Raw genomic sequence first — 25,816 nt, 5'->3', positions numbered from 1 at the left:
TGAGCTAATCAAGCCTTTTTGATAGTTTATTACGCATTATTGATGAATACGTAGCAGAAAATTCTAAAAGGTGCATTTTTCAAAATTTCTGAAGCCCAAATGTCCTCGAATTCTGGAATGGCCCATATATTGGCCGACTCCAGTTAAAAGATGGCGAACTGTAACTGCTCTTCTGCAAGGTGTGGGCGAAGTTTCCAGACAAAACATAACTTTTTCATTTTTCAAGATTTTACATCCCTCAAGATTAAAATGTTTTTACATGACTGATATATGTTCAAATATGGAACATACAACAATCACGTCTTGCATACAAATTGCATATTTAAAATTTGAACATCTCGCGTTTTACCATTTTTTCAGTGTGTATATGGTCTTGGTGGTGGTGTGTTTTTGTCTGTGTGTGATCTAGACGGCATCTTTCTGTTTATTTCTAACTAGACAATGCAATTACGCTAACATCTGGTGAAAATTAGGTTTCTTACCTAGTTAACGTGTCCATATGGTGTTTTTTATACGCATCATGAGCAAAATATGCAGTCATGACTGAGTATTTCTCCTTGAAGCTGAAGCGTACCAATGACAGTGTAAAAACCACCGATTCATAATTTCATATGCAACAAATCTAAAGAACTAATCCCATCAGTTTGCAGGGAGGGATTTTCTGTATCAGTATTCCATATCAAACACATAGGGCTGAATTAGGTTAATAATAAAACTTGCCTTTGTGTTGTGCAAAGTGATTTTACAGTGTTTGAGCAGGTGTGCTCAGGCGTCAGCAAATAGTGGAAGCAACGGTGTTCAATTCCTAGAAGGGGACTGAACAGAACTCTGTAACTTCTGCCATTTAGCCTGAGCAAGCTGATGTTTGCACTCAACTCAAAGCACTGCTGTGCATAGAGGTAGCTGTATAATTTCAGTATCCTTTAGTGCACCAGGAAGCCAAACAGACGCCAGAGCCCGCGGTAAGCAACACAAGTGTGATGAGAACAGGATGTGCCGTTTCTGACAGCTCAAACACAGACTGACAAGAGGAATAGATTTTGTGCTTTGTTATTTTGTGACAGCAAACAACAAAGCCGGTCTTATTGTCATTCCAGTCTCCATGAAGTCACACATCTCCAAACGTACACTTATTTTGTTCATGTTTTGTTCACAATGCTGCCACAGGGAACAAAGTGTTTATGAAAAAAATAATTTTAATTTGATTAGAGAAGAAGGGGATATAATGTTTCTGTATTACTGTGACCAATGGAAATAGCTGTTTTTTTTTTTTTTTTGTTTTTTTTTTTTTTTTTTTAAGAAATCGTCTAAATCAGTAAAGGACAGATGTATTCTGTGACACTTAAAGTGCATTTATGTGCGTTGGGGTGTGTATTAATACAAAATGATGCAAATAAATAGATTGATCAATGCTATATAATGATAAAAACAGATTCTCAAAGCTTACAGATAACGTACACTGATAAAGTCTCTGGGTGGTTTGGTGCGTCCAGCAGCAGATCTGGTTTTCTGCTCAGTTTCCAGCTGCTTCTTAGCTTTCTTGAGCTGTTTGTCGAGTGTGCGTCTACGTCTTTTCTCCTTCTGGTACAGGGCTTTGTTTATGGAGCAGATCGCTCTGCTCCTCAGCCCCGGCATGGACTCGCTCCAGTTCCTGCTTAAGGTAACCCACATGCTCTTCCAGGTGGACAATATCAGGATGAACACTGTCGTCCTCAATATTTGGAGAAGCTCTGAAGGTGGACTTCACGTTTGAGTTCCTCCATCTCCTGCTGGAAGGGCCTCTCTCTCTCTGAAGCAGCTTCTGTCATGAGCATGATCTTGTTGCTCATGTGTTGCTGCTCAGCTAGAAGACTTTTTATGATCTCCTTCTGCTCAGAGACACTTTGTTGAAGTGACATTTCTTTCTGTGCCTGCTGCTCCTGTTGTTCTTTCAACAGTGAATGAGAGCGCTGGAGTTCCTTATACGATGCGTGCAGCTCATTCAAGCCCTTCATCAGCTGCTTTTGTCTGGCCACCATCGGCCCAGAGGTGCTGAGCCGCGCTATTCAGCTTCTTCTCTAGATCCAGTTTTTGCTTTTTGCTCTCTGCATACATTTCTCTCTCTCTGTGGTATAAATCCTTCCAGTCATCAGTTGACTTCTTGAACTTACCTAGCTCAGTGGTCAAATATAAAATTTGACCCCACAGAGTTTTATTTTCTTCCCCTTCAGATCTGAGGTAGGCAGACAGTTCCTGGATCTTAGCATGCTGTTTGGGTGTGTTTTCACACAGCTGCTGAATTTTTGCCTCCTGACTGGCAGCATTTTCAGACAGCTGCTGGATCTGGGCCTCTTGGTCGGTGGTACACTTAGAGAGATGCTGGATCTTGGCATCTTGGTTAATGACGTTTTCTGTGAGCTGCTGAATTGTGTTCTTCTGGGCCATACTGTTTTCACACAGTTCTTTGTTGTGCGTCTCCAGAGAAACAATTTCTTCTCGAGCTCTTTGCAGCTCTGCCTTCAGCTCTTCGACCTGGTTCAGCAGAGCTTTATTTTTTGCTCTGCCAAACACATCCCAGTAGCGGGGATTCAGGGCAGCTAAACGCTTTCTTGAACTCACGCTGGTCATATTGTGTTCTTCTCTGATGGGGTCTGGACTTCTGCTGATGTTTACATTCGATTTACAGTTCTAAAGTTATAAATCATAAATCCTATTGCTGAGGCAGTTAAGAGGAATGAAGAGGTTGGTGATGAGTTATAGAATAGAATAAAATAGAACAGAATAGATACTTTATTGATCTTTAATAGGAAATGAATTTGTAACGGCAGCATGTTAACAGACAACCAAGACAACAGAGAGCAGAGAAGGAGGAGTGAGGTGAGGTGGGACTGAGGTGGGACTGAGGTGGGCAGGGGAGGGGAAAGCTTGAGAAGATGATGGTAGAAGTTTGGGTTGAAGAGAAGTTTGGGTTGGAGGAGGAGGGTGGCTCTGTCTCAGTGTGTGCAGCACGAGGAATTAAACAACAATGGCGACGATCATTATGGAGAATAAAATTGTAAACTAATTGTAACAGCTATGCATTCATTGTCAAAATGATGGTGAAGGAAATGACACACTTCTAATGCAGCAGCTGGATGCAGGTAGTAGGTGTGTAGTGGTTGTGGTTCAAGCTAAATGTCATAATTCAGGTGAAATCAGTAAAGCACAAATTCTCACTCTGACTTTTTCAAAGAAGTTGAAAAGAAAGGATGAACTAGAGGCAGTCTGTGCACAAATTAAATTAATAACAAGTAAATAAATTAGTTGCGGGTGTGCATGTCTTGTGTGCACACTAAAATACACAAACAGAAAGTTGCCACAATCATGGCGGCACAAAACAGCTTAAACTACTTGTACCTGTGAGTGATCATAGTACGTGTGTGAGCGATACATAACATTTCAGTAGACAGAGTGACTCACACTGCATTTCAAGCCAGTATCTGGAGGCAACACTGCTGTGCCGTAACACTGGTAACCCCTAAGTGTTTCCTCATAACTATCGAGGTCACTGGAATTCATTCACACTGAATTAAACTCTCATATTCATGGCGTAATGCAAAGACGCACACATTTGTATAGTGAGGGAGAGTTGAAAAGGACACTGTTCACAGAAGGTCTTTATAGCCATAATCTGTGTTCAAACTCACCTTCTCTGGATCCATAAGGGAGCGAACACTGAAGCTCATGCAGCCGAGCAGGACACTCATTCTGTTGATACAGAGAGAGAGACGGACAGAGAGAATAAATGAGGAAAACAAAAATCAATTTATGCCCTTAGGTAAAGCCAGTGTGTTCTCTAACTCAGGTCAGACATCCGAAATGTGTTTTTTAACCGCCCAAAAGTGCTAAATAAAATATCCCAAACAACAAATCCAAGTGATGCTGTTAAAATTTTATCGTGCTCTTCATCTTGTTGTCAGACTTTGTCAAGCATAATCTGGTCCCACAGCGCCATCCAGGCTCATTTATAATGAAACAGAAAGCACAAGATTAATCCCTTAGGTGAAAAAGGCAACATTAAAAGCACAATAAGCTAATAATGAAGACACAGTAATATTAAAAAGGGAAAATCTTTAAAATATGACACTTGAGCAATACATAAACAACAAACTGGCATTGGACTAATATGCTATCATGTAGAAACAGCCTTCTGTGTATGGTGGTGTTGGAGGGGGTGGAGATGTTTAATTATGCATACATGAGAAAAACAGTTCTCGACAACCTCACAGCTGGACAGTGGTAATGCAGCTGCTGATGCTGTGTTCGTGGCAAACCGGCCGTCAGCACTGATGAACACCAGAAATGTTTCTTGGCTCCACTCAGTAGAGCAAACCAGTGACCAAAAACCACCACGAACTTCCAGTGAAACCAGACTCAGCTCTGTCAAACTTGTTCAGCCATCAGTCAATGTGCAGTACATGCAAAAACATGTTATCATCAGCTGAGGTTGCTTTTACCTTCAATTGGTACCTTAGTTGCAATCGCTGAAATTCAGACATGTCACATCCTCTTCTTCTTTGTTTTCTTTTATATATTGTTTTTTAAAACACTGATCAAACACAAAAAATTGAAGCCTGTCACGGCTGTGGATAAACATGTGTGCAAAGCTGGCAGCTGTCCACATGGAACACATTTGGTACAGTGTAGATCTTCATAGAGAGGAATAAGATGATGTATAAAAATGCAGGAATATCACTCATGCTTGCACTATATAGTGATTGAAAGCAAAAAAAAAATCTAAATTGTGATTTTGTGAAAAGGTTCATATGAATTTTAGGACTCATGTACATTCATAATAATCTGCAATAGTTGTTGTGTATAGATTAATTTTTCAGCAGTTGTCTCATGTTTTATTGAATGATTATCTATTTTAAATCCATCATCCAATAACAATAGCCGTTTATCCTTGTGGGTTACAGGGAGGCTGGAGTCTGTCCAAGCTGAGCATAATCTGGACCGATCGCCACTTAATCATAGGGTTTGACTGGAATCATAAACAGACATTTAAGTGAAGATCTGGTTTTATCTTCACCTTGTCATTGTGTCAATACATCACATGGCTGCATTCATGTAAGCATCAGCTGAGCATGGCTACAGCCGCACTTTGACTAGTGCTCTGTGGTATTTAAGAGGATTTGCTGAACAGGCACCGCTCCCCACAACTTCTTCACTGCAGCACAGCAGGAGGGGGAGTTGAATAAGCACATTTCATGACATTTCATCTGGACCTTATATAAAATTGTTTCTGAGATGAATGCAGGGCTAAAGATCATCCCTGCAGAGACCACAGGCATGTTTTCTAGTAGTGCTACTTTCATCTTGGTTCCAACAACCACAATGGAAGATAAGGTATAAACAATCATATATTCAACACAAGGTCCAAATCAGTCCTCTTGAGTTCTAACAATGAGAATATTCCCTTGGATGCTGCGTGATGTCCTTGGGTCCATGAAAGAGGACTCAACAGGTTGATTGCAAGGTCTTTTCCTTGAGCTATTACAGAGTTCAGTTGTCAAAGGACTCAGATGATTGCTGCTCATCTGAAGTGACAGACTGCGCTGAACAGATGCTGCCCTGCCTCATTGTGAGGGCTACAATATTGTGATTGCCCAGGACATCTGGAGAATCCACTGCAGTGTGTGAAATGGCTTTCTGCAGAAGTATGTGAACAAAGATGCCTAAATACAACTAGAAGTACAGTAACCTTGGTTGTTCTGCACAGTGACAATGAGAATATGTACGTCCACCTCATTCATCTTGGACTAAATGTGTACCTATTCCCGGAGACTGGGCCTACTGCTTTGAAAAAATCTAATCCATGGGGGAAAATACACTTGGTATCTCCTATTAACTCAATAAAAAGAATATTCAAGTAATCAGGCAAGCAAATATCCAATGTGTAATTCTTGTGGAAGCATTTGTTTCTACTGGCGCTTCCCAATTAATACCATGTAGACGTTTGGTGTGAATGAGGCTTAATTGCTTACCAAAGATCAGAAAATCGCTCTTAAGCTGTGCCCCAGAAACTGTCCCAAAAAGGTCTTTATCTTTATAATCATTCCATGATCTCAGCTCAACCACTCTTGCAATCCTCCCACTATACAGGACATCTGTATACATCCTTTTGAATAAATGCAATATAGGTATTTATATGTAATCATCTGAAGACAACAAGAATCTTTTAAGGAAAATAGAGGGAAGCCCAGCAATTTTTCTACATTATCCTCCCAAGAACCGAAGGAAAAAAATATCTTTCAAAATGTGTGACTCATTCAACCACATGTCCTCCATCCCCAGCAATGACCCTGTTTCAGCCTACGTCTGCTGAGGCAGGGAGGCGAGAGTAACACATTCACTCAGCCAGATTCAGAAACAGGCATACAAAGGAAAAAAAACACACAAACACTGCATGCAGCAGGAGCAGCATCAATTATAAAATGGTATGTTGCTGCCTTAGGAGGAACCGTTGTGTCTGCGCATATGTGGTACGCTTGCTAATGCGCTGTAGCTTCTCAAAAACAAGTATTTTTAATAGGAGTTCAAATGAAAAAATACTGCAATCATCATCATCGTCAACTTTCTCAGCAGGTACCTTGTTGTGGAGTTGGAGTTCCACACTGTGAAGAGCATTCTCTTATGAAGATCCCCCTCACTGACAACACTGACAAAACAAAAAGAAAGAGAAAGAGTCAGCTATTATCAAATTCCAGCTGCGTGTTCAGACAGAGACGCAAGGCAAATTATCAATGCAAACTCGCTCAGGGGCCGAGAACGGACACAAAGATGCATCAGTCTTGAAAATATTCTAACTTATGCAAAAAAGAAAAACAAACAAAAAACGGTGCTTATCCTGAGGCTTGATGTTGCTTCATGATAGCACAGAGACAAGAGGGAAAATAGGGAGAACTTGTGGAAGGAATTAACAAAAAGAAACCAGAGCTCCTTGTGAGTCCTGTTGTTCTGAACATCAACAGAAGAACAGAAAAAACAACGTCCAAGTTAAGTGACACAGTGTGGTGCCTGAGCTACAAGCAATGAAACTACAAGGAAATACATAATCTTCAAAAAAAAATGCTTACAAGTAAAAGGTATGTAAGAAGATGGGGTTCCTACAGTGCGGAACCATCGGACTTTTCTGTCTTTCTGGAGGATCGGAGTCCGGAAACATGCCAACCTGAAGAACACAGCAAAGCAAAGGTATAGATTTTGCCTACACAATGGCTTTCTTTATTCTGTACTGTGTCTCCTACCTTGACATAAGAGTCACATGGTTCCTGGCACTCAGTCAGAAAGCCCCTCGCCTCCAAAACTGTGAGCACAAAGAAAAGCAGCTGAATGAAAAACAACTTGCAAGCCACACTATTGTGTAAATGTGCATCCAATTTTTTAGGTTTGAGGTCAAAATGAGAACACACATACGATGTCTCACCATAGTATTTCACCATAAAGCTTTACATGCAGGTCTTAGTGGACAAACCCTTTTTTCCTGAACAGAAAAGTGCTGCTGTGTTTAGCTTGTCTGATTTCGATTAATTTGCCCATATTACTGTGTCTTTTGGAAGCCTGTGAGGGAAGAATAAGAGGATGTCTGCCTGCTGAAATAACAAGCTGTGAATATGATTTACAAGAAGCCATCAAGTATTTCCAGTGGCTCAGACCTCCTAAAAGGAAATTTGCATACTTTACAAAAAAAGCTGCAAGTTGTGAGAGTTAATCGACACTTGATGCACTATTTTCTGCTTTTATCATTTCCAGCAAAGACATGTTATTGTGGGTATTTCATCCTTTGTCACAGCACAGCACTTGATAACATTCCATTTTGCTGGTGAACAATGAGAGGTTTTTGCATTGCTTAAGCTCAACTGCTATCTGTAGCTGTTCTATATAATAACATGCACATGGTAAGACAAGGAACATATGTCATTTCAATATTAACGCTTTTAAAATTAGACAAATTCTATTACATAATGTTAAACTTTTGAGGTCGTGGTGTTTTAAGACAGTTAAGTGGACAAAATGAGCAAGGATTGTGTGGAATTACAGGTTATTTTGATCAGAAATTGATTGTGACTTGTAGTATTTCTGGTGTTTTGAGTTATTTACTCAAGTGGCCATGATACAGAGTCCTTACAGGACACAACTGGAGACGGTTTCTACATCTCAGGTCGCTATTAATCAGGATGGCGTGTGACTATAGCTGATGACTCTTCATCAACAACAAACATAATACTTCAGACACTACATGTAATACAAAACCAAAGCTTCAAGTGCAATTTGACTCCATTTACAATATGAGAAAGTGTTTTCTTCTGTGGAGACAAACCAGAGATGAAACATAAACTGCACATTGGTTGTTGGTTTGACCATAGTGATTTCATATCATAACAGGTAACAGCAACTGCTACATGACTCACTAGTACATTTACTATGCTTCTTTTGTTGTTGTAAGAGAGAGGTGTTTACAGATGTAGTCATTTTGGAGGACATATTGTGGTGCTGTACTGTTGTACAAGAACAAACACAGAGGAAAATGTCTGAAGAATAAATGGCCTGCCATACAGAGAGAAAAAGATGCTGAGAGGAGCGAAGGAGAATTGCAAACAACAGTAGGGGAGTGCTTGGCAATGGTTGCTGGGAAACCAAAATAAACAACCACTTTGGTTGGATTGATGCACCCACCAATCTACACTTCTCATTAGCGGTCGCCTGTCACGGTTTGAATGGTGATCTGCACTGTGCCATTCAGTATATATCACACATGCTGCACAAATAAAGTAATTTTTCATATTATTTTAGCTACTTCACACAGGCACATATTGTATAGTGCTTTCACTTCAAAGAACAGCAACACTCTGCATTTGACACGACTCACCGCTGACAGCAAGGACTTCATGCTCTTGGATGATCGACAGCTTGAGCTGACCTATTGAAAATGAGAAAAGAAGGGTTGTCATATGTATTAAAATTATGTTCTATGTTAAGAAAATTCAGCCTTCTTGTACAGATCGATACTAGTTTCATATCTGTCAGTCACATACCCAATAAATATGAATTTAAAGTAAAAAGAGAATTTTTTGTTCTTCTTTTGCGTGGAAGAGGTGTTTCAGGGTTAGTATTTAGTTTAAGGTTTGGGTTAAAACTGAGGTTAGATAAGGGATCAGGGAGTTCATAATGTCAACAAATGTTCTCACAAAGATTGTATGTGTGTCTTTGTTCACTGTCTATCTCGTGTCACTTATTCTCTTTCTCATTCTCTCTGCCGGTTTCTCTCCTTTCCTGTAAACCTCCTCGCGCTGCTAACAACTCCAGGAGACTTGTTAGTCATGTTGACATGGCTAACAAGTCGTGGCCAATGCCAACATTGGCTTTGTGCTGTTCTAAATTAATCCTGCTCATAAGAGCCGAGTATAAAGCTAAAATGAGGGAGCCCCGTTGTGTGATAACACCGCTGGCACTTCAGAGCATGGGTACAAAGGATGTTTGTCGTTCCCACACTGAACTTGGCATCCTTTTGTGCTTCTGGCCACGGTAGAAGAAAGTGAAAACGCAGTCAGAAATACACTGACCAGCCACAACATTAAAACCACAGACAGGTAAAGTGAGTCACATTGATTATTATTATATTAATGTAGTGTCTGATCCATGTATCTTCTAGATCTAAGCATGTCTCATTTTAAAGTAAGATGAAAAAGTACAAGCTCTACTCATATCCCCTTGCAGGCACAAGACATACCAAATGGATAATGGTAGAAAGAGAACTAACAAATGCTGACAATAAAGTCAAAGGTGTTTGGAAAATAACAGAACATTCTCCCATAAATTGTGGTGCATTCTGCAGGAAAGAGATCAGTAAAAACAGATCTGATCATTCGTGATCGAGATAAAATAAACTATTTGAGTTGCTGGGCAGATATATAGTCATGTAGTGTTATTGTTGTGTTAGTGTTCTGGCTTTTTCTGTTTTTGCATTTCGAAAATAGCTGTTTGTTTTCATTGTTTTCATTATCAATTTTGCCCCCACATACACATGAAAAAACACAATGTACCACAGTACTGGAAGAGGCTATTTGTTTGAAAAGAAAATGTCCCTAAAAAAATTAACAATGCTTTTTTCTCTCTCTCTCTGCCTAACACAGATCAAAAGTGAAGAATGAAAGACACAATCCAAATAGAGGGCTGTTGACAGGACTTAATACAAGGTCAAATGAAGTCACTTCCTGTTTCTTGTCCTGCACTGCTGGGAAATCCATCTTGTTTAAGTGGACACAACCCGCTCACAATGTTGCTTAAAAGGTCTTCATGTTTGCAGTAAACATCAGTATTGATCCTCTAATGGGATTCTCCTTCATTCTTGAAACACTGCAGGTGATTTTATTGAACAGGGGTTACATGCGATCGATACATAGATTGACTACAACGTCACCTCACACAAAGAAAGAGAAAACATAATTACAGCGGGATAAACAGAAGTCATTTGGAGTGTTAACAATGGGTGATTAACCAGCAAAGGTTTCAGAAAGTCTGGAGAGAAGAAAAATGAGGCAGCGAAGAGAAGAGAAGCGTTGTCTTTTTAGAGAGTAGATGGCCTATAAGAGCAGAACATCAACATTTTGAAGGCTACAGCCTGTGAGAGGAGGAGTGACTTAATAAAGCATGGAAGATGAGATAGCACTGCGAGTCAATACATGCACAATTGCAAAACTCACCAACAGCATATGAACGCACATGAAAATGCACTTAGACACATTTGTGGAGTTGTATGCAGCTAGTCCTGTACAAATATTCTATATTTTATGATTGAGTTTAGGAGCAGATCATGGACTGTGTCTTAATTATTGAATAAGACAAGTCTACAGCCATGCTAGCGGCCCTGTGAGGCTGTACCTGGCACAGCACTACATGCAAACATACTCACATCCAGGGTGCTGATGGTAGGCATGTACAGCATATATAATGTTTACTATATTTAGCTTTTTGTTAAATAATTCTGTACGGTTTGAAGGCTTAGAATGGATGAGCAGTAATATAGTGCAGTTGAGGGAGATGGATATGTAGCTTTACAGGTGTTCAAATTTGCATCTGAAAATGTTAATTAATCCTAAGAGGGGATAAATTTCACGCGTTAAGACGTGTCACACTAGTAGAAAAGCAGTATGTTGTAGTTATGAGAATATATTGTCTGGAAAACACAGTTTTTTTCCAAGTAGTCTAATAAAATTTGAAATATTTCATTCATTAATGAGAACCCTGACCTGCTGGTGCTGCTTCTTCCTTCTCTGAGGACCATGAATGTCTCTACAAATGTGTCCTAATGTTTTCAAACTAATTTGAAGCATGAGACAGGATGCAAACCCCCACCGTTGTTGTTAAAGTCATGTGTTTTGTGGCGTTATGTGAACGTTGCACTACTTGTTTTAATGGGACAAACAGCGCTAGTGATTGTAAATCAGACTGCAACAACTAAACTTCTAGAAATTATTAGCAGATAAAAAATAGTGGAACATAAAATCCCTCTGAGACTATTTCCTGATTTCCAGAGACTCTGAAATGCTTGGAATAAATTACTTGGATTTATGCATGACTACCCAGTCTACTATAATCAGAGAAATTTCCATCAAGGAGTAAAGTTCAGCTGAACTTCAAAAACTATTAAATGTTCCTACAGTTCAGCAAATCCTAGCAACTGATAAAATGCAAATGCAGATTGGAAAAAAAATTGGAGTTGACTTGGATATATTGTTACTGTATTAAAGTTTTTAAAAGAAATGTACACTCCACTCCTCCTCATCCACTGTTTTAGTGAGCTAGAAATGCACCGAATGCCCCCTCGGGTGGCACAGCTGCCATCCTCACTTGTGGCCTTGATGTGTGTGGAAGGATGTGGAGCAGGCAAGAATTTGCAAAGTCGTGATTGTTCAGGTGATGGGAGGTCAAGGAAAAACAAGCCTTCAGTGTTAGAGCAATGCCAGCCTCAGAACCTTTACAGAAAGAGTCTATAATTAAAATAACACGGCATAATAAAAGGTCTAGAATGAGACTTTTTACAGCAGCAGTAAAAAATAATGAGTCCTCTCGACAATAAAAGCATTCAGTCCTTTGGAAGCGGTGGAGCAGGTTGGAGTAAAAGAGAGAAATGAGACAGGAAAGGATAAAAACGCTAAACTGAACCATTGTGTTTCAGAAAATATTTATTACTGAGACTACAAAGAACAAAGAGACTCAATTTTCTAGCGTTTGCATCTAATGTAGACACACGGTGCTGTAAAGACCAAAGCCATGACCGAGTCGCTTTTCATTTACATGGAAATTAAAAAATGACTTTCCCTGAATCCTTGTATATTTTGGATTATTTGCTCTACTTCCTCTTTTACAGTCAGTCACCGGCCCCCACTATCAATTTACAGACTGGCTGGTCTCCACTCTGGGCCAAAATCTGGCATAAATTAGAAACACCACTAAGGTTTTTAGTCAAATAAAAGCAGAGATGGCTAATATTTTGTTGACGTTGTAGATATTGAAGAGGAAACTCATTTTCAACATGTTATTGTTTTCAAACTTCAGCATATAGTGGTGTCATGCTCAATTTATTGCCTTTCTTAGATGTTGTTTGTCTCTGGCTATTTCCCTGGATGACATGTGCTGCATCATCTCTTTCTTTGTATGTTTTATGTCCTTTCTGCCATCAAATTCACCAACTGAACATCCAACAATATGTTTCATAACCTGTGATGAATCTATGAGATTATTGATTTTTTAAAAAAAAAAAACAGTTTATGTGTAAGGAATTACACCAGAGTGACAAAATACTGTAAGACATATTAAATCAGTCAGATATGAAAAACAGGTTTAGGAAAGAAGACAAAGATTTAAAGCTTAGTGTCAAAAAAAGATGTGAGACATGAACACTCATATTGACTCTTTTTCACTGCTGAGTCTCTCCTTACTCATATTCCAGCTCATTTAGGCCACAAACTGCTGTACATTGTCCAATAACTGGACAAGTCCACTCCAACCAAGTCAATACTAACCAAACATGATTTTAGTTTTATGTTCAGATAACCTCTGTGACCTGTGACTAAGATAATATGATTTTTACAACTACATTTGCACACACAAAAGCGCATAGATCAGCAAAAAACAACATATACAGTATTTAAAAGCACATATTTCTATGCAAAAGATCTGGCAAATTGCAGCTGAACCCAGTTTTATAACTATTTCCAACATATTTGACTCCTTCTATTCTGGAATTTTCATCTATTTCTTAAGGATCATTTCAAATTCTGAGATATTTTTAGGCTGCCTTGCACACACAGCATATTTAAGATCTACCTACAGATTTTGCCTGATTTTCAGGAGGGAGGACTGTGAGAGCTATAACGGAACGGCATTTGCATTTAGAATTTGCTGATAGTGGAATCCATGCTTCCTTCTTCCTGGGTGACACACAAGCACCTCTACCTCCATATGCTAGACAGTTGGCAAAGTGTTCTTTTTGTCAAATCCTGCTTCTTTTGTCCTCCAGATGTAACGTCGGTGATTGTGGGCAAAAAGCTCAGTTTATTTTTTGGCTGTCCTCAGTCCTTCATACCTAAAAGGACAGGGTTTATCCACATGGTGCTTTGCTGAGGTCACAGGTATAATGCCGTGCAACCTTAACTGAGGCCTGCAGATCTTCTGATGTTCGCCTGGGTTCTTTAGTGACCTCCTGGATTGGATAGGTTAGCTTTTGGAGAAATGTTAGTAGGCTGGTCACTCCTGGGAAGGCTCACCACTGTTCCATGTTTCTCCATTTGTGGATAAAGTCTCTCACTGTGGTTCTCTGGAGTCCCAGAGCCTTAACAATGGCTTTGTAACCCTTTCCAGACTGCTCAGTGTCAATGATTTTGTTTCACACATGTTCTTGCATCTCTTTAGAACATGCCATCATGTGCTGCTGTGTGTTTTCTTGGGTTATCTTTGTCTTACATTAAAATGTGTCTGATGATTAGAACCATTTAAGTGAGACAAATATGCAAAAATAGAAGGTTTCTGGAGGGGGTGAATACTTTTGCACTACACTGTATGATTCCTTCTGGTGATTCTTCCATTTGTGAAGCACCACTCCTGTGTCAGTTAAATTTTTCTGCTCCTTTGCAGTCACATGAAGGCTTTGCTTTGACTTTCTTCTTCTTCCAGATCTTGTCTCGACTTCCACACTCACTGTTGCCTGCCAGTTCTTGATGACATTTCAAAAATGGGATTTGCAAGCTGTGAGGACTTGGATACCTTTACATTCCATTCTTTTTCTGCTTTCTAGGCATCAGTTAGCTTCATTTCCAGATATCTAGTCAGGCTCATGGGAAACCAAGGATGTTCAATGTTCCCACAAAGCTTGAAGAGCCAGAATTGATCAACTTCAGGAATTTTCAACTGTTGACAATTTCTGATGACAATTCTTGTCCTGCCTTTGAGTCCCAACAAGTCAGTTAAGTTAGTCAGTTTTACATTTCTACCAGTGCTCTTGTAAATGTCCGTTTAAGGGGAGACACTGCAGATGAAAAAGATCAAATTTTTAACAAACAGATAAACATGAAACTTCCAACTGATTATTTCCAGGAAGATGGTGATTTTTTTCGGTAATTTTATGTTTAAATGTTCAAATGAGGTATTATATACTTAAAAATCTCCCAATTTGCATTACTGTTCAGAACAGGACTCTGAACTTTGCAGAAAGCAACACCAACATTTTTGTCACAATCCGTTTATGTGTCAGAATCAAAGGTTTTTACAGATAGGATACTGGATCTCTCTTTTTATTGCTCCATAAATCAGAAAATACAGTCAGCAGCCAGAAAACTCCAATTTTCATTAGTTTAAAAAAAAAAAAACAAGGTATCAGTCTATGAACAATATAAAACACTCTGTGAAAACCCTCAGCAAATAGGTAGGAGTAAAACTGGGAAGTTTTATGTATATAAAAGTGGTACTGAAGTGGAGGTTTCCAGGCCCTGAGTAGGAAAAAAGCTTAAGAACACAACTTTTGAAGTTATGTATTCTACATTAAACCTGCAGATCCAAACAGACAAATTGTAGTAAAATACACATAAACGTGTATTTTGAATGTTTTCTCCCATTAATCTGAAACTGGAAGTGATATGGGAGCCTGTTTTCTTGTCTTCATTTTCTAAAAAAAAAACATTTTCATCTTAAAAAATTAAAAGCATTTCCATTTAAAGAAATGCTTGTTTACTGCATTGTCTCTGCAGGGGTTGCATTTACTTTTTAAACTTAAAAATAATAATTTCAAAAATGGATAATTTGCCCAAACTTTGGTCACCAAGGACACAAACCTTCCTTTAGGTGGCCTTGCATTTTATTAGTCTATCAATTCAGGAATAGAACATTTTTTGTAGATTTCAAGCATGTATGACACAGAATGTGACCTCAAAATATATCTTCAAAGAAAATTACAGAAAAACAAGTATTGAGAAAAGGCTGTACTCCAGCTGATGAAGGTTATGTAGTGTTTGTGTGTTTGGCTCTGTTATCCTCCTAGTCCTTCTCTCTCAGCCTTAATAGGCTTTACTGCTTATTTGTTCAATTTACATTTGAAAACCTGCACCCCAAGAGCATCCAGTAAGACCAGACCAGGGGACACCATCAGTCTTTATGTGACAGTTAAAGTAGCCATTATCAGCAGAAAGGCGCAAGAAAAGAGAGCAGAGTTAATCCCTGTTCTGTAACATTTTCTTTGAAAACCGGAGCCATTTCGAAAAGTTGAAAACTGCTGTGTTTAGGATTTAGAGTTTTCATCTGGGGCGAGCGCCAATTCATCCCATCTGATCCAAGGAGGGAACAAAGAGCAGATTTGATGAGACACACAAGGTGTCCTCTCGTTTCTTCACTGGATTTCTTCAAATGGGCTTGTTATATAACTGCTCGAAACTCATCTTCTTCCTGTGTTAGCTGCCAAAACCAGTGAAACAGAGCTCTTGCTGCATTACCTAATCAGGGGAGTAGATCAAATTTATTGTGTCCATTGAATCCACAGAGGGACAGTAGAACATTCTTTGATGACTTCAAAGAGAAAGGTCTACAGGAATTCACGATGTGGAAGACTGCACATTTCCTATTTCTGAAAGACCTTGGCATGTGTTTAATGTTTAATAATCGGAAATGCTCCATGCACTTTAATCACGACGACAAGAAACTTCCATCAATTACGTGCAATCATTAGCAGACAATCCATTCTGAGAAAAGGACAAGAGATGAATGTAAGGCGAGGCAAGAGGGAAACACTGACGCGTAGTGGAAGCAAACAGAAGATAGAAACCCTTTTTAGCTCAGACAGCAATTTCCATTCAAGTGTATAGGTATCTATTAGTCTATGTAGGTGTGTCCAGTTAATTAAAATACCCCTGTCTAAATATTATGAGTCTTTCACTCAGTTGCACTCAATGGGCTGAATGAGTGCTGAGCAGACACCAAAGTAAAAAGCTAGTGGACTCCTCCCAGAATGCAGAAGCAACTAAAGAATCCACCAAGAGCATTATTGTAATTTGCCAGATCCTGCATGCACTTGCTGGTCAACCACCATCTTAGAACTGTTGGATTTGGGTAATTAAACTAATGATTAATTATGTTTTTTGTTTGTTTTTAAACTATACTAAAGGTATTGCTAATCCAATTCAATTTTATTTATATAGCGCAACTTCACAACATATGTAATCTGACAGCACTTAGGAAAGTAAGGTACAGACCTTACAAATCATAAACAGAGAAGAGAAATCCCAACAATTCAAAGTTGCCTTTGGATTCCCAATGAGCAACGATGGGAAGGAACAGAAAAACCCTAAAATAGGGAAGGCTGAAAAAACCTCTGACAGTACCAGGCTCAGAGAAGGAGGCGATCTGCCTCAATCAGTTGAGTGACAGTGGGGATAACCTTAGCTATAGCTCCAAAATGACACTGTCAACACAATGACACCAGTCTTGGTTTTACTGCTGGCAAACTGAACTTGCTCAAATGATTTAGATCATTTCAGCTGAGCCACTGTCACAAACAGCTTAACCTCTTATGAGTTCACTACTTCTATATATTGCATTCTCATTCGACTTATCTCGAGATTTTTGCTTTTGCTCTAACAATTTGATCATGAGATAAACATCAGATATTTAAAAAAAAAAAAAAAACTTGAATCCCTGGAAGTACATTTTGTCTCATATGATGTAAAGCCTGGAGCTATTAACTGGAGAACAGATTTTAGGATCTAGATAATGTTTAATACCCAAATGGTCCTTTGGTAACTTTCTACCTCTGGGTCACTGGAGAACTCAAATCCTTATTTCAAACGTAAGATCTGGTTCGCTGATTGATTCTGTGCTGGACAATCGTTAGAATTACTTGTGAGTACTGACGAGACAAGAAAGAGGAAAAAAAGTGTAAAAACTCTTTAAATGGAATTGGTTAATAACTAATATCGCTGTGAAAATACAGTTTATCTTAACCCGTTTAATCCCAAGTTTTTCCTGCAAAATAAGTGCATGTATTTTACTCCTTAGACCTCCTAACACCAAATATGTATACATTTTTTCATTTCATGTCGGTTTTGTTAGTGAAAACGTAGGTTTTATATTCAGCAACAATTGTTGCCGGTGGGAAACCACATAGTCTAAATTTACACAAATTCTTCAGTTTGACCTATTTACACATTTTTTTTTAAGTAAGAATAACACTAAGAAGTGTAATATAACTAGGCATGGTTATAAGTGTGTTCACAACTTTGTAAGATACATAAAGATATCATGGCAATGCATACTGAAGAGAACTAAAATGGACAACATTGCAATTACTGCATTTCACAGTATCATAAAACACTTAAATAACCGTAGAGCTAAGAGTGTTTGATCTTACTACATTACTATGGATTATGCTAGTGGCAACAAATGTTGCCATGCTTACATTTACTATTTCTATGATCAAAAGATGCATGCAGGCATAAAATTCTCATTATATATCAGTAGTAGACCCTTTTAAAAATGTCTGTACAAAATATCTCACTTATATCTGTTAATTTAGACATTTAAATAAATTCTTCTTGTACAAGTTTGAGGAAGACATCTCCTTTCATCGGTGCAGGCAGGAAGTAAAGAGGCCTAGTCATGTGACCATTCACACTAGTTACATGACATTGATGCAATTTAGAGGAGACAACCTATTCTTTGATTTTAAAACTTGCATTAGCTGTCCAGAGCCAAAACAACATTTTATAGAATAAAAATTAAAAGAAAAACGAGCAGCAACAATTGTTGCCAGTGGGATTAACGGGTTAAGGTCAGAAAAAGCCTCTGTATTCTTTATTTTTCCGATATCTTTAGTGTCATTCCTCCCCTCTCTCCTGTCCCATCCTTCATCTATAATTTTTCTCTGTTGCTTCCCGTCTGTCTGACTCACGCTTTGCCTCAAGCTACAGTAAGTGGTGCAGAAAAGATTAATAGGTGAAAGAGGGTGATAGAAATCACCTCAATCTGCAGATTTACAGTACCTCAGTAAAGTCCTCTGCTGCAACATGTGTAAAAACTATAGGGATCCTAAGTGAAAGAAATAAAAAGTGCAGCCAAATACAGTAGTTAACGCTCAGCACTTCACCTGGTTTTTCACTGTAACTCACTCTTTGTCAGTAAAAAAAAAAATAAAAATCTTTCCTTGCAGGGTCCATAACTACCAAACAATAGAAGTTTTCTGAAAGTGGTCCAGTTAAATTTGGCCTAGTTTTGAAAGGGCATACTGTCAGAATGAACTCAGTAAAGGCCCAAGTGGAAATGTCACGTATATCATAACTCCACATAACAAATCATATTAACCTTACATTTTATATAAAATGCCTAATGTAATTTGTACCAAGGATTTGGTGCATTTTGTGTTATGGTAAAAGCTTGTGTTCTCTTGTTTTGGAAAGTTTCCAAGAACTTTCCTCCTAAGAATGCCGAGGTCGGCCATATGAGCATCTGAGCGAACTTTGGAGCTGAACCAAAACAACTTAGCCACGCCTTATGGGTCAGATGCGTAACCAATGCAGCGAAAAATCCCCAAGAATAAATATAGATCCGTATTTATTGTCTCAAGGGACATTTTTCCAGCCTGTGCACATTCCCCACATAAGCATACAGATATCCACACAACATAAACACCCTACAGTTATGTCCCTGCATGTCTAAACCTATATATATATGTGTATGGATGCACACAGATGGGTCTGGAACAGTGTCAACAATTCAGTTTGTGAAGGGCTGCGATGGCAGAAGGGACAAAACGTCTGCCAAAGTGAGCTCTTGTCCATTTTAAAGTCCCTCTCTGGTCGCTGATTAAACCCCTCAAAATTAATCTGTTTTTGCATGACAATAATCCAGTCCTGCCTTACAGTGATTTACATTCAATTCTCTATGAAGTCCCTGCCTCTCAGTCCACTCAGCCCTCCACACTCGCTGCAGCTCAAGCACACCAGCTCACCTATGACTGCTCAAACGCTGTAAATCTACTTTATGCTACACAATGGCAGGAAATATTGCTATTGTGACACTGGAATACACCACAAACTGATTATGAAGAAGAATACTGATATGGAAAGCCCCAAACTACAAGACTGGTTCCTTAAATTTACATGAAACTACATTGCAGTTTAAGGTGGAAATGCTCAGTCATGGTACTGACTGCTTATTTTACTCATATGTATAACATTTTTTTAAAAAACACCAGATGGGGAAGTTAATTAGGTAACAAGACAGCAAGTGTTGGTTAAAGGGAATAATTATGTGTTTGTTGTTGTTGGAAGTGTAAGATGTGTGAGGACTCTGAGGAAAGCAGTTTTTAAAATGGAACATGCATCCTGATGAGTTTGTTTTTGTTGGATATGGGGTGTTATATAGGATAGTGTTTCCTCAGTTCCTCAAACCCTGTGTTTCAGAGTTCTCTATTTCTAACATGACTTTGGGTACAGGGGGTTGTTTGTACAGTTTTTTTTTTTTTGTAAAGCATTTTGTGTTGCATTGTATTTATATGAAAAGTGCTATATAAATAAGGTCTGATGGATCGATTTATTGATTGACTGAATAAAATGAGCAGAGCAGAACAACGGGATGGACTAAAGCAACAACAGAACGTTCTGTGTTCGTACATCTTGGGCTGTTTTATCATAGAGCGGTGTTAAATATTAAAAAAGTCTTGGATTTACGACACTAAAGTTATCAACAGGAATAAAATAGGGGTTCTTGTGAAAAGAAAGCTATTGATAATGTGGAAACATTGAAGCATAGTGTTTTGTCTGAAGTAGGGGTTCCTTTTCTTGCCCACAAAAGGAACCCCTTCTCAAAAAGATCAGCGAAGCTCTAAGGTGCATTTCTTTTATATAGGAATGATTATGTTCTGTTCCGTTGAAAGATCAGTGGCTCTCTTGCATATTAAAGCAATCACTGTGTTGTAGCTATATGATAGTTTCACAATAAAAAGGTAAATCTGATGTTTTACAACAAAAATGTTGAGATAATCCTTTGCCGGGGCCTTTAAAGTCCACCAATGTCGGAACTTAAACCCCTGACATAACCACACACATGCATCACAGGCAAAAAACATACAAAAGGCACCCCCACAATTGTAACCATCCGCATGTAACTGTCTATCTACATTAATTTGTGCTGACCGATAAATACTGGATAATGGATGAGGCTTTAGTCTCAGCCAACGGTTCTGGTGCACCCTCCTCCGGTTTGGATAATACCCCCTATAAATGATTCAGGGTGTCACCAGATGAGGAGGGGAAGCCTCATTACCAGACCAAAGGACATGTTGCTACACCTGAGTCCTCTTGTTGCTGTGAGTAACACGCTTCTCATCCTAGACGCACTGCAGGATCGAGTGTCTGTGGTGTGAGACGTACGTGGCACAATCTTGTACGCAATATGGACACATTCCTTTACTGTCACTGTGACAGATAAAGATGACACAGACGTAGAGAAATACAGATACCTCCAAACTCAGTCGGTCTATATAATTTCTGCAGGAAAAATTTTACCAAACTTTCAAAAATTACCATGTATAGTCCTACCAAAAAAAGAAATTTACCTCACCGTGGGTACTGAGGAGGAAGGATGGCGCCTCAGGAGAGTTGGCAGGAGGTTTGCGCGGGGAAACTCTGAGACAGGTCATCTTGGAGAGAGCATGTTGGCTGCTACTGCAGGCGGGATGTATCAGCTTCTATGAAGAAGAGAGGAAAGAAACTTGATGCCTGCTTGTGATTCTGACTGTACAATATGCATGCAGCTGAAAACACAGCAAGGAAACACACAGTTATAAATCAATAAAGATATAACTGTCAAGAGATTTACAAATGTTTGACATGGACTGGCCTGGTAGAATATACATTACTATATTAAAAATAAGTGCCATTCAATATATATGAGTATAATGCTATGCATGATTCATCTGATTAGTGTGATTAATTCTGTGAACTCTGCTTGTTGCTTATTGTTACTAATAATCTGTCTAGTGGTAGTAGCTTTGCATTTGAAACAAGAAAAGCACTCAGAGAGCGCAGTATTCGCCAAGACTGTTCGTTCCCTGACCTTGCGCTGAGCACAGGCGTGTGTTATGCATGTGTATGTTACATACGGATACCAAATCGTGTCACCTAAATATGTAGCGGCCACCGTTAATTTATGGGACTCGGAAACATCTATACAATTTAATCAGTTGTTCCTTGTATCGTTTCCGATCTGTCAGCAGTGGTCGATTTGTAGTAGGATCGCAATCATGATCGTCAGCAGGCAGCTGACAAAGTGTTCGCTTGTTGTCATAGTTACGGTGAGGCTGTGCCGACCACTATATCTCGAAATCCTTAGCAAATCCGTTGATCCAGATTATAAGCCCCATTACTGCCAAAATCTAATGAGGTGGTCCTTGTATCACTTCTGACCTTCCCTGAAAATTTCATCCAAATCTGTTGGTCCGTTTTTCTCTCAACTCAACTCAACTTTATTTATAAAGCGCTTTAAACAGCAGCCGCTGAAACAAAGTGCTGTACAATAAACAATGAATTAAAACATTAAAACAATAAATAAAACATACACATATTAAGACAGCAGCACAATAAAACAGAAGCAGAGTCTCATGCTGTGTTAAAAGCCAGTGAATAAAAATATGTTTTTTTGAGTAATGTTGCACACAGACAGCGAGACAGATTCACAGACAAACGTATGCCGATCATCACAAATCTCTGCCGCGTTCCTTGGCAGAGTAAAAATCAAAACATCAGTGTTCTATTAAAATACAACAGTTACATACCATGTCTTCTAGGGACGGCTGGTTTAGCATAATTCAAAGCTGACCAGAGTTGTAGAGGAAACAATCACAGTACTGGTTACAGCTGTACTTCTCAGCTGCCACATGGACTTCCAACCATTTGACAAATGCATATGGACAAGAGTATTAAGAAAATGTTAAAGGCAAGGTTAACTTAGCAACATCTGTTTAGTTCCCAAAGTTTGCATTTGTTGGTTCCCAGATGCACATAAAGCCTACTTAACTTCCATGTCCTGTTTTCCATTTAACATTAAAGCTATTTTCATCATTTAGTTCAACAATGTTCAACAGAAAGGTTGTTCTTTTTTTAAAATCTGGTGATCTTTTCTATTAAAATCAGCAAGGACAAAAAAGAAGAGCAACCTCCAGCTGCCTCTAGAGCAAACAACAAAGATAAGACAAAAAACATGTTTTTAATGCCCAGAGTAAATAATCAGCGATTAAATAATCACCGAGGCTACAGCGCAGAATAATCAAAACTAATCCAGTTTTATGTTTTGTGGCAATAATCCAGATTACTTGAGAGCATCATTTAACACAGCTCCAGGTGAAATGTGACACAACAGCAACAGTGACAGCACATTGTTTTGACATCTCCCCCAGTGGCAGTGAACCAGTAACCTACAGATGAACTTTCCATATTAATCCCGATTACCAAGCTGCACGCCCGGGCACGAAGGCACCCAAATCAAGCTTTATTTAACGGAGATGAAAAAAATCCAGTTGACGGATTTACCACTGCCTACCACACACAGTGTTCAAACTCAAACGGGCAAGTATCGTACACACAGTATGCTCACAACAATAGCGTGCACTCAAAGAAACTATTTCGGGCTGACAATAAAAAATCATATCTCCAAATATCTCTTCTGCCTCTTGTCCCTTCCTCAGGACTTTGAAAAATCATAATCATTTTCCTTTTTCCTCTCATTCTGTCCCTCCACAGAAAGCCAGTGATTCATTTGGTCCTTATCAGTTACAGTGAAGTGGAAAACAAAGGAGCTCTCTGAAACTCGTACTCTGCTTTCCTGAAGTGGAAGCTGGCCAGATATTTCTCCTGTGAAACAGCACGGTCCGTGTTGTGGGACAGAACTGCACTTCCACATGTCAGGCTTTCACAAAGAGACACTTTTTAGGATGTTTATAGTCACCATTTTCAGAAAAGTATGTACTGTATGTGACAGAGTACAAGGATGTGGCGAGAAAACCAGAATACAACCACCTTGATCATTCACAGGCTGCACAAGTTTGTTAACCGAAACACAATAGACACATGGTTCAAAATAGACAAAGAAAATTCATTAAATAATTGATTGAATTCTAGATAGCCAGAAGTGCCTGCAGAGAGAGTTGCTTAAAAAAAATACAAACGAATAAACTGAATCTTTATTTTTAAAAAAATGCACCAAAAGATTAACTCTGTTTAACAATGCAATTCTTTTTAACACTTCCAGTACAATAAAACTAGCAAAGAGAAAGGAAAAGGGAGTGAAAGGCAGCAGGCAGGAGGTAGCTCATTACATAAGAGTGTGTTTTGGGAGTGCAACAACTTACCCACTGCTTGTGAGCTCACTGGAATTGTATAATATAGTGTCCCCAGTGCTCTTAATGCTATAAGCCTAAGGGAACTACACTAGCTTCAGCCACCAGCCAGAGAAATAACTGCAAATACAAACAAAAACACAAGAACAATGACCAAAAACAGGTGGGTTTATCTAAAAATGAAGGTAAAGACTAACAAGGCACAACCAATGTAAACTTTGATATAATGGTGTGCTGGCTGAGCGGACTTGAGGGGCTCAGCAGCATCCACATTATCCAAAGCCAGACAAACTTTTTCTATGACAAACCTCAGGCAAACAGACCATGTGATGAGAGAGAGGAGCACATGTGGCAACTAACAGGTGAGGCAAACAGTAGCCATGTTGCCTTAGGTGCTTTAAATACCCCCAGTTAGGGGCTGGGTCATGGGAGGAGTCCACCTGCTTCTAAGGTGGTGAGTTCAATAGCAATCAGGGAATACTGAGTTCACCTGAATACCTGAAAGTGTTCCCACTAGAGGTAATCTAAACAACCTAAAAGTCCAATGTGTCATGTTTCTACCACTTCCAAAGCAAAAAAAAAAAAAAAAAAGTTGCATGATTCCTCTCCTGTACTCACCAAGAAGAATAAGTTATGGCACATTTGAAAGGTGTTATTTTACTGTCTATTTACTGCATATTTCTCTAACTGTGATGCTGTTTTCTGTTCTTATTTCACTTCCATTTCATGATGAGTTTTGTGCATTTCATTAGCCTTTCATAAGCACTTTCTGTGACAAAGTTTGAGCAAACCCAAAAATAGTTTTAATTTTTAGTCCGTCACGCTAATATTCTGTATCAAATCCTAATGTACAGTGACTGGAGTGCAGCAGTTTAGTAATTTTTAGCCTCTGGATGGTCAGTATCACAAGCTACGTGTTGTGGGTCAAAGCCACAGTGCACCAGCTATTAGACGTAACAAATATTCCTGTGTCCCTAATAGGTTGGGGCATGATAAGGAAAGTGCGAGGTGAAGGCTGTACAGTTTGTGCAAAGCTGAGAAATGCAAGGAAGGCGCAATATCAGGTGCAACTGGAAGAGGAAGGTAAAGGCGAGGCAGACTTAATTAAGATGGAGGCGATAAGTAGGTGAGAGCGGGACGTGTTCCCCGGGGAGATGAATTTTCAATTTGTGCTGGAAGATTGGAGATGACTGTGCAGTTCTGACTGGGGGTGAATTCCATCTTTGTGGAATCAGAAGAGAGGAGTCCAGACTGCCAGAGGGGACAGCTCAGCTCCTGGTGGGGACAAGCTGGAGAGTGAGACTTTAAAGTCCATTCAATGACTGACACCCACTATAAGTCTATTAAATACACAGCTAGCAACAATGAAACAAGATCATGAAGTGAGGCAATAAACAGACGCAAGAAATAAGTTACAGACCCAAACTTTAAAATTTACATTCAAAAGCAATTCAAGCATTAGACGATAAGCCGTTAGACAAGACAAAAAAATCGAGCTGAATTTCTCTTATTTAAAGGATAAGGTTGGTGATATTCTGATTTGTTATTACCAACAAATCCCATGAAAAGGCCAAAGCGAACAGAGCATAGTGTAGTTCATCTGTTAATATTTTGATTTTAAAGCACAAGAACAAACCCCAGTGACCATGAATATATTTAAAAACTGACTTTCTGATGTCTTACTACCTGTTTCACTTGGTAATAATAGAATGCCATAGAATTTAAGCATTTAAAAAAACTGGTTTTTAAAGTTGTAGTAACTATAAAACTATAAAAGAGACCTGAATCCAATATAAATATGCAATACGGCGAGCTCCATTTTGAATGACTGTTTCATTTATTATTTTTTATGTCCTTGAAAGTGTGTTCACATCAACATGATAGGATAGGGGCTTTCTTACATTTTTTGTTTGATATTTG

At 38.9% G+C, this 25,816-nt stretch overlaps 1 protein-coding gene across 1 annotated transcript in view; it reads right to left on the bottom strand.

Moving 5' to 3' along the window:
- The window catches only part of rgs3a (regulator of G protein signaling 3a), a 164,073-nt gene extending 142,856 nt beyond the window's left edge, over window positions 1–21,217 (bottom strand). Inside the window, exons 1-6 of the mRNA XM_023287277.3 lie at window positions 21,124–21,217; window positions 8,891–8,941; window positions 7,269–7,327; window positions 7,098–7,192; window positions 6,611–6,679; window positions 3,666–3,726 (exon numbers count right to left, since the gene is read on the bottom strand). Of these exons, the coding sequence (XP_023143045.2) occupies window positions 3,666–3,726; window positions 6,611–6,679; window positions 7,098–7,192; window positions 7,269–7,327; window positions 8,891–8,941; window positions 21,124–21,202 (414 nt within the window). The 5' untranslated portion in view covers window positions 21,203–21,217. The remainder of the gene's footprint in view (window positions 1–3,665; window positions 3,727–6,610; window positions 6,680–7,097; window positions 7,193–7,268; window positions 7,328–8,890; window positions 8,942–21,123) is intronic.
- Window positions 21,218–25,816: the final 4,599 nt, after the last annotated feature.

Source organism: Amphiprion ocellaris, chromosome 17 (genome assembly GCF_022539595.1).
Source record: "Amphiprion ocellaris isolate individual 3 ecotype Okinawa chromosome 17, ASM2253959v1, whole genome shotgun sequence".
NCBI lineage: Eukaryota > Metazoa > Chordata > Actinopteri > Pomacentridae > Amphiprion > Amphiprion ocellaris.
The sequence above is the reverse complement of the archived record's forward strand: the minus strand, read 5'-3'. Positions and strand labels throughout refer to the sequence as shown.